The sequence below is a fragment of the Melanotaenia boesemani genome, chromosome 8, assembly GCF_017639745.1.
Source record: "Melanotaenia boesemani isolate fMelBoe1 chromosome 8, fMelBoe1.pri, whole genome shotgun sequence".
Taxonomy (NCBI): Eukaryota; Metazoa; Chordata; class Actinopteri; order Atheriniformes; family Melanotaeniidae; genus Melanotaenia; species Melanotaenia boesemani.
Window position 1 is genome coordinate 33,920,700 of NC_055689.1, and position 8,912 is coordinate 33,929,611.

At 40.4% G+C, this 8,912-nt stretch overlaps 1 protein-coding gene and 1 long non-coding RNA gene across 2 annotated transcripts; both read left to right on the plus strand.

Annotated features, from left to right (window-relative positions):
* Window positions 1-1,252: 1,252 nt before the first annotated feature.
* Window positions 1,253-2,716, plus strand: LOC121645222. The gene is made up of 2 exons (XR_006011392.1): window positions 1,253-2,380; window positions 2,472-2,716. It is a non-coding gene; the product is annotated as an uncharacterized LOC121645222 (long non-coding RNA).
* Window positions 2,717-3,907: 1,191 nt separating this feature from the next.
* LOC121645003 lies at window positions 3,908-8,665 on the plus strand. Its single transcript, XM_041993277.1, has 5 exons — window positions 3,908-3,971; window positions 5,170-5,309; window positions 5,896-5,998; window positions 7,700-7,999; window positions 8,123-8,665. Exons 1-5 carry the CDS (start codon window positions 3,908-3,910, stop codon window positions 8,422-8,424), a joined length of 909 nt encoding a protein of 302 aa, XP_041849211.1. The 3' UTR covers window positions 8,425-8,665.
* The last annotated feature ends 247 nt before the right edge of the window (window positions 8,666-8,912 follow it).

The window sequence follows — 8,912 nt, forward strand, 5'->3', positions numbered from 1 at the left end:
AAACTTGGAGCTATTGAACAGAGATGGGTAGCGCAATTAGCTGCTTTTGATTTTGATGTGCGGTACCGGCCAGGTCGGTGCAACCCAGCAGCTGATGCACTGTCACGGCACCCGTTAGCAGGGGAGCCGGAGCCAAACGATGATGAGGAGTTTGAGGATTGCATTGCAATTTGTAACTTGATTTGTAGAGGCACTGCTCTTGAGCCTGAGCTGGTTACAGCAGGAGTCAAATGTTGTCAGTTAAACCAGATTAGGGCTGTAGATGGTGGTCAGTGTGAGTCACATTCTAAGGAGGCAACACCAACTCTTCCAGGCTATTCCAGGGAAGAGCTGCAGACATTTCAATGTCAAGGTCCTGTGATTAGTGTTTTTAAACAGTTTTGGGATCGAGACAGCCAGCCAAGTTCACAGGAAAGGAAAAACCTTCCTGTTGCTGTCAAGTCGTTATTGAAGCAGTGGAAACGCATTAAGATGCATGATGGATTGTTGTACAGAGTAGTGAATGATGATCATTTTGGAGAGTGCTTTCAGTTACTTGTTCCCAGTTGTTTACACAAGTCTGTAATGCAGAGTGTACATGACTCTATGGGACATCAGGGAATAGAGAGGACATTGCACTTGTTGAGACAAAGAGCATTTTGGGTAGGGATGCACAAGGACATTGAGCACTGGGTCAAAAATTGCCAGAGTGTGTTCTCACAAAAATGCCCAATCCAAAGATTCACCCTCCAATGAAATCCTTTTTGGCAACACGACCCTTAGAAGTGGTGGCAGTAGACTTTACTCTTCTCGAACCTGCTTCAGACGGCCGAGAGAACGTTTTAGTTATCACTGACATGTTTACAAAGTTTACCCAGGCGTTTCCTACGCGTGACCAAAAAGCTGAGACCACAGCCAAAGTCCTCTTAAAGGAATGGTTTATGAAGTACGGTTTACCTGAACGGCTGCATTCAGACCAGGGCCGTAACTTTGAATCAGAAGTAATTGCGGAACTATGTAAAATGTACGGTGTGAAAAAGACGCGCACAACGCCACATCATCCCACAGGTAACGCGCAGTGTGAGCGTTTTAACCGCACGCTTCATGAACTGTTGCGAACGCTTCCAGCTGACAAAAAGAAACGTTGGCCTGAGCATTTACCCGAGCTTGTGTATGCGTATAATGTCACTCCACACGCGACTACAGGGTATTCCCCTTACTTCTTGCTCTATGGGGTAGATCCGCATCTTCCTGTTGATGCACGGCTTGCGAACGAGAATCGCAACAACAAAAATCTTGATTGGCTTGCTGTGCACCAGCAAAGACTGAAAGAAGCACATACAAGAGCCAAACAGTATGCAGAGCAAAAAGCAGCCGAACGCATTGCTCAGCATAGTCACAAAGTTTACTGTCCTTCAGTTGAAGTAGGAGAGTATGTATATCTGAGACACAGACCGGCTGGTCGTAACAAAATTCAGGATGCATGGAGTCCAGTTGTTTACCAAGTTGTTGACATTGTAGGTACGACTTACACAGTACAACCTGCAGATGGGGGACCTATTAAGAGAGTGAATAGGGTGGACATCAGACCATGTGTTAATCCTCCTGACTTGACCCCTAGAAACACTGAAAAGACTGTAACAAAACCAACTGAGACTACTGAACCAGACACTGACTCATGTGATGAAGGTGAGGAAGCAGTAATCATTGAAGAGGTATCTTTTCATTTAAACCCTCGTCCAGATGTTGAAAACTGCTATGTTGATGACTGTGTTCAGCTTCCAGAAGATTCTCAGTTGATTTCAGAATGTGAACCCCCTGTGATTGAACAGGCAGAGACTGAGCATGTTGAGACTGAGACATGTACTACTGACCAACCCTGTGAGGTACAGACACCTACTCCTTGTGTTAGAAAAGCTCCTATACCTGCTCCCCGCAGGAGTAAACGTGTAAATGCAGGGAAGCACCCAAATCCACATAATGAACCCAGGTCAGTGTTGGAACCAGAACTAAGCTCTTCCATGGTTTCACAGATTATTGCGAGCTTAGGTACTGTATTTTTTAGAGAAGCTTTAAAAGAAGTTAAAAACAGTTACTTTGTCACCGAGGGCGTTGACGGTTAAGCAGGGGAGAATGTAACCAGGTGGAAAAAGTGGGTACCTATAACAATATTCATTGTAAATCCTGTTTTGCTTTTATTTCACCTGTTGGTTGCAGTACTTGCTTTTGTCCAAAAGGTGGTGCTATTCCCATGTACAGAGGTCCAAAGTTTGATTATTGCTAAATCCTCATTTATGTATTCTCGCGTACTTTTGCACTGGGAAGACGTGAACTGTAGCCATATTGGACCGAGACTGGTTGGGATGTGTTTGGCCACATGAACAAATGTTCGAGAATCTCGGTGAGAAATGTTTTTATGTACTATTTACCATGTTAGTAGCTAAAGCTATGATGTTAACGATGTTGTCTTTCTTTTTGTTGTCCTCTTTTAGAGGTGCCACTGCCGTGTTTTATACAGTGTTTATACCGTGTTTTGGACTGTGTTTTATATCGTGTCATGAGTTTTCGAAATCGTTGTAGTTCAAGTGCGTACAACGTTGTCATTACGCCATTTTGAGCGTTACAAGCAAAGCAAAAAAGAGAATATTTTATTTTCATATTTTTGAACTTTATTTTACATTATTCTAACTCGGAGGAAACGGTTCTTTTTGAGAATAAAGAACCCACTAAATTTGAAGTATTGTGTGATCTATTACCCGGCTTCATAAAAATACTCTGTTAACAACTATATTGTGGATATTCTGGAAACGTCTTCACAAAGACACAATGTCCCTCTCTGTGATCATGTTAATGATGCACCGGAGCCTCATGTTGAGAAACCGGACCAACCTCCGACATTCTGTCAGAATGAGGGACTGACTGGACGTGTGGTGAGGGATGCAATTATTAGACATTATTCCTGACAGGATTTTCCCTGAATGTGCAGCGATGAATGACAGGAACATGGATTGTTATATTTGTTTTTGTTATTGACATTTGCTTCGGGATTTATTTTAACTAGAAGCAAGAAAACAGAGCCCACTATTCCTGTTTTATCCTCTTTTCTTTGGTCCCAGTATGTTTAAGAAGTGATATTAAGATCTTTTAGGCCAATTAATGGTATTTCACCCTTTAATTTCTCTGAGCTTTGAGACCCATAAGCCTGCCTGCCACATCCTCCTCGTTCTGCTGCTCATCACCAGTTGAATAATAAACATTTTCACATACTCAGCTCTGTGTCCACGCTTGGATCCTTTTCTCACCCTGAAGACACACCTCAAACCAAGTACTGAGTTCATATGAATGATTATACACTTCAGATCAGATGATCAACGTTTCTAAATTCAATTTTTTTCATTTTGTTTTTTTTTTTTTTTGTTTTTATTTTTTGATTGATTGGTGTTTTGGGTCAGTTTCGACCTGCCAGTAACCACTATAAAGGTCTAGGGTAGAAAACCAGCAAGCTTTATGTAAGCTGTCTAAAGCATCATCAGTTCTGGGGAGGGGATAAGCATCCTTACAAGTGAGGTCGTTCAGCCTACGGTAATCAACAAAGAACCGCAGGCCTCCTTCCTTTATCCTCACAAGAACCACCGGAGCAATCCATGGGCTACAGGAAGGCTGAATAACACCACCCACCTGCATCTGCCTAATGTGCTCTGCACACTCTTCCTGTAAATGAAGAGGGACACGGTGTGGTGCTGTTTAATGGACTTAGCGTCCCCCGTGTCAATTGTATGTCTTACAAGCGGGTTCCTTCCTAAATCTGTATCACCAGTGCTAAAAATAGAAAGATGCTTATTTAACAGATTCTGGACAGCTTGACATTCAAAATTTTCCAGCCCCTTCTGATTCAGTCCCAACGGCTTAAACAAGTCATCTAGAGACCATGAGGACTCCTGACCCCTGGTCCCCTCAGCCTGGTCTAACCCATCCCACACCTCTACATCCGAGTACAGTGTGCCGACTTTCATATCCTCTCTCAACGTCAATTCCTCATCCATAACGTTAATAACCCGAATTGGAACAACCCCCTGCTCTAGTCGGCATACCACTCAGGCCACCACAACATCACAGTGATCAGACAGTGAAGCTAAAGGCTCAAGCAGACCCTCCACACACTCACCAAAAGGACTTGTGACAATGCCCAGAAAAATAACCTCACTCCACGCTGGGACTGTGGTGTCAGATTTTATAACCACAGTCTGAGGTTTCCCCAGATCTTCATGGAACAGGAGAGGTATGGTTTTGCCCATCAACCGAACAACCCTTTCCTTGTAATCAACCACAGCCCCATACTTGGACAAGAAATCAAAAATAAATATCATTGGAGGGGACATCCACAATAAAAAACTCTGTCAATCAATTTTCCTGATCCCTTAGTGATTGCCATCCATAACTCTTTGGGAATGATTGAACGGTCCGCACCACTATCCACTAACACATAAGAATCTACTCCGCCCACTCCGCCTGACTCAGCGTAACTCTAAGGAGCTTCATCTCGGCAGCCAGCTGAATAGCAGATTCTAAAGTTTTCGGTTTTGCTGCATGAAGGTTAATACGGAAATCTCCGGTGGTAAAATGGGTGATAAAATGGTCTTTAGCCAATAAGTCCCGGGTATGGTCATCTACAGAAGGGTATGCTTTAGCCACCAACCTACACAAAGCATTCCCAAACACAGTCTCATTGGTTAATCGCCTCCTTTCAGAAAAAGTAACCCTGTTCCATTCATCACTAAAGCGGGGATCTAAACACCTTGAAAAAGCTGCTTTTAGTGACATATAACTACCCTTTCCGTTATTAAACGCTCTAAGCTGCCACCACCTTTGTTTGTCTGGTCTGGTCCGGTTTCAGAGGCAAAAGAGCACCCACCACAAACCAGTTGAAAATACTGAAATACAAAAGTTTATTTATAATAATCTAAAGGAATTATTATCCGACCGGCAGGTCAGAAAGGGCATTTCAACGGCCTAGGCAGCTTCCTCACCGTCCCATACACCAACACTACAAACAAAAGAAGAAGGTCATCAGGCCATCCTGAGGGAACATGAACATCTGAACCAGACAATCCATCCAATAGCTGTTGAGATTGTCAGGATTGTATTTTGCTGTTATTTTGTCATGTTCTGTTTTTGCTACTTGTGATTCAGAGATCCTACTGGGCACGGTGGTGGTGCTAACTGGAGACTCTCCTCACCTGGTGGTAATGGGAGATGCCACTTTCCTGCTGTTGTTTGGCTTTGCCAACCTACACAAGAGCCAGTTTGCAACACCGACCATTAAGAGATTTGTTTGAGTTTTTGTGTACAGTCTTACTCGTAACGTTTTTTGTCCTGTGTACCTACCTTTACAGAAGAGTGCCACTTTCCAGTCTGAAGGACCCACCACAAGCTGTCGTTCTGGCCTGCTGCCCTGCCACCACCCCTGCCTCAGTTGCTTTCCACGGACTCTGGATTCACTAAAATAAACCTGTTAACTCTTTACAGAATCTGTCTGCTCCTTCCTGGTTCCTGCCTGTCTTCCCGCAAACCCTAACAGAGATATTTCAGTCTGAACCACAAATGTCCACCTGATGGTGGCGCTAGATAAAAAGTCAGAATCAACAAAGTCCCTCAATGAAGTTAATCCTCTGGGGACCAAGAATGTCTGTTAAAGGTTTCATGTCAATCCATCCCTCCATCTTTTAGTCCCGATCCAGTCCATCTGGACTAAAGTAGTGGACTGACCAACAGACTGACATTAACATCAGAGCCATGCTGCTAGTGTGGCTAAAAGAGAAGAGAAGAAGAGACAGTCATGTTGATATGAACATTAGAGAAACACATCATGGAGCTGAAATATGATCCTGCTTCATCATTTGAACTCCTTCACCTCAGCTGACACGTTCACCAGCAGACAGGTTTTTGTACCAGTCTTTCTCACTGTGTGGAGGATGGAGCTACCTCATCTTTGGTCCTGGGACTAAACTGTATGTAACAGGTAAGAACAAACATTTCTTTTCCTTCACTTGTTTTCTTGTAGAAGTTAAAATGTGTTTAAAGTCAGTTTCTGCTGCTTCAGGCTTTACATGTTAGTTTTTTCATCATTAGTAGAGAATTCATCATGCAGCCATTGTTACAGAAGAAAAGCTCAATAATTCCTGAAAACATGTTTAAATCTCACTGAACAACTAAACTTATTCTTTATTTCTGCAAATATTAGTCATCATACAAACATTTACTTTTTCATCTTCTCAGTTTTTTTCTGACATCTGCTGGTTTTGGGGGGAAAAGAAATTTTTGTTAAATTAAAATAGATTGAATTTTCTGTAGAGGACAAAATTAAATTAAATGTCACTTCAAAAATTAACATGGGAACAAATTGTTTTTTAAAAAGAAACTAAAACAAACATGAAAGTGGAATAAAAATCTTAAGTATTGATCAAGTGTAAGTAACAGATAAATGTTACATGAGCTTTAATTCCATGTTGAAATACACTGAAGCAGAAAAAAAATCAATTCTAATATTATATAGATACATAGATTGTAATTACTACTTTATATGTTAGTCACGATACAAACATTTACTTTTTCATCTTCTCAGTAATTCTTTGACATCTGCTGGTTTTGGGGGAAAATAGATTTTTTTTTTACTTTAAAAATAGTTTAAATTTTCAAAGAACAAAACTAAATTAATTTTCATTTGAAAAATGTGTTTTAAGAAATGAAAAAGCTCAAATGTTTAACATGTGAACAAAACTGTTTTAAAGAGAAACTAAAAAGAAAATTAAAGTGGAATAAAAAAAAGTACATTTTCATAAATGTACGTGCAAATTTTCATTAAATTTTCTATGTAGAATAGAAGTAACATTTTAATGTTACATGAGCTTATTTTCCATGTTGGACTTAAGAATAAACACAATGAAGCAGAAAAATAAAACTTTTAGCAATAAACATAAAAAACATACAGAAATGTTACATTTGAAATTTTATTTATAATGATTCATATAAATATTTATAATTTACTTTTTTGTGTTTTATTAGTAAAGGTAATTAATTAATTTAAATAAAATTTCTTTATCTTCTAACACATTAGACAACTTGCTGGTTAAAACTGAAGAATGGATGTTATTGTATTATCTCATTAAATTAATACAATGGAATTTGAAAGTTATTGAAAATATTTAATATTAAACTATAAATAGTTTTCAATCATATTCTAACTATTTCATGGGTAGTGTCCACTACAGTGGACGTCTATTTAAAGTCTGTTTTCTGGTTTATTCATGGGTGAGGACGGTATATTTGTATATTTATACATTGTCATTACCAAGTTTGCTTCAGTAATAAACAGGAAAAGAAAATGTATTATAAGATAAATATTATGATTTAAAATTTTTATACAACATATAAAGTAAATAAAATAAATAAAAAGTAAAATATGATGAAGAAATAAAGCATCTCTGTTTACATCTGTAAAATATTCTAAGTTAAAAACGTGAAGCATTGTTATTTAGAAATTCATCCATGAAAGGTTTAATTTAAATATTATCAATAAAAACATAAACATGTGATAAAATAATTTTATTGACTTTCTAAAGAAGATTTCCACGTGGTCCACCTGCTGCCATGAGGTGATGAGTGTGTGTGATATGAAGCTGAATCCAGTGTATGTAGTGAACTTTGTGCTGTCAAACTTCAGATGAGCAGGTGGTGAAGCCCGTGGTGAACGTCTGCCCCATTGAATCCAACGTCCACAAGGAGGGGAAGAGCTCCCTGCTGTGTCTGGCCTCAGCCATGTTTCCTCCTCTGGTCCAGTTCTCCTGGAAAAGACAGAAGGAGGACGGCTCTCTGGAGGAGCTGCTCCCTGCTGAGGGACAGTTCAGAGGGTCCAGACAATCCGCCGTCATCAGAGTGGTTGATGGTGATGCTCTCAGCAGATATAAATACATCTGCTACGTCAAGCATGAGGGGGGAACAGTGGAGGCCCAAACACAACAAGGTAATGAAGGCTTGGAGACTGTGTTCAGCAGAGATTCAGCTTCATGTGGAGACGCTGTCAAAGAGAGCAGAGGAGCAGAGGACTGACATTTCTCACTGTAACTCCAACATTTTTCTCTTCCAGAGGTTCCTGCTTCTCCTCCACCACCTCCTCCTCCACCTGCTTCTCCTCCACCAGTTCATGCAACAACTCCTCCACTTCTGCAGGAAGAAATATTTCCACCATCTGATCCAGCTGCAACCTCTGTTCCTGTTCTCCACCCTGTGAAGCTGTCAGTGTCCTTCCAGTCTGAGTTGAGGGTGAAGCTGCTCTTGCTGCTGTCCACAGTGCTGATAGTGAAGAGTCTGGTGTACTGCTGTGGACTCTCTCTGCTGATGATCCTCAGAAACAAGGGACCGTCCACCAACTGCACACATGCTGACTGACTGTTTCCTGCTGGACTTTTCTCTCCATCAAATCTCATCAATTCACCTCATTCATCACTTTGATCAGGATTCACAAATGTTAGTTATGACATGTTAGAAACTAAATGAAGCTGAATTATTAGCTGCCTTGTAGATATTTCCACATTTATCTTGTTTTTCTTTTTAATCTCCTGTATCTGCACAGTGTGGTAGGTTCTCCACATTAACTCACTCAGATAATCTCAATAAAGTGTAAAACAGGGTTGTTGGTGTTTGTTTCTCTGCTTGTTTACAGGTTCGGTATGTTGACAACCGTTAGACTGTGTTTGTAAGTTTCTTTCTCTTCCAACCTCAACAAGTTTCACATCATACAAATATATAAACAGGAAGAAGAAGGAAGCCATTTTGATTCAGTATTAAGATGAAGCGTTTCTAAGGAAACCAGCATGTGATGGGGTGTGTGTCCCCTGAACATTTAGTTTGTGTAGGAAAAGTTTGACAGTGAGGAT

What these genes read in the sequence shown, in the direction of transcription:
- LOC121645003 (XM_041993277.1), top strand. Translation starts at nt 3,908, where the DNA reads ATGAGGACTCCTGACCCCTGGTCCCCTCAGCCTGGTCTAACCCATCCC. An exon ending in GACTAAACTGTATGTAACAG is followed by an intron (nt 5,999 to 7,699) that starts GTAAGAACAAAC and finishes GTCAAACTTCAG; the next exon opens with ATGAGCAGGTGGTGAAGCCC. An exon ending in GGAGGCCCAAACACAACAAG is followed by an intron (nt 8,000 to 8,122) that starts GTAATGAAGGCT and finishes TTTCTCTTCCAG; the next exon opens with AGGTTCCTGCTTCTCCTCCA.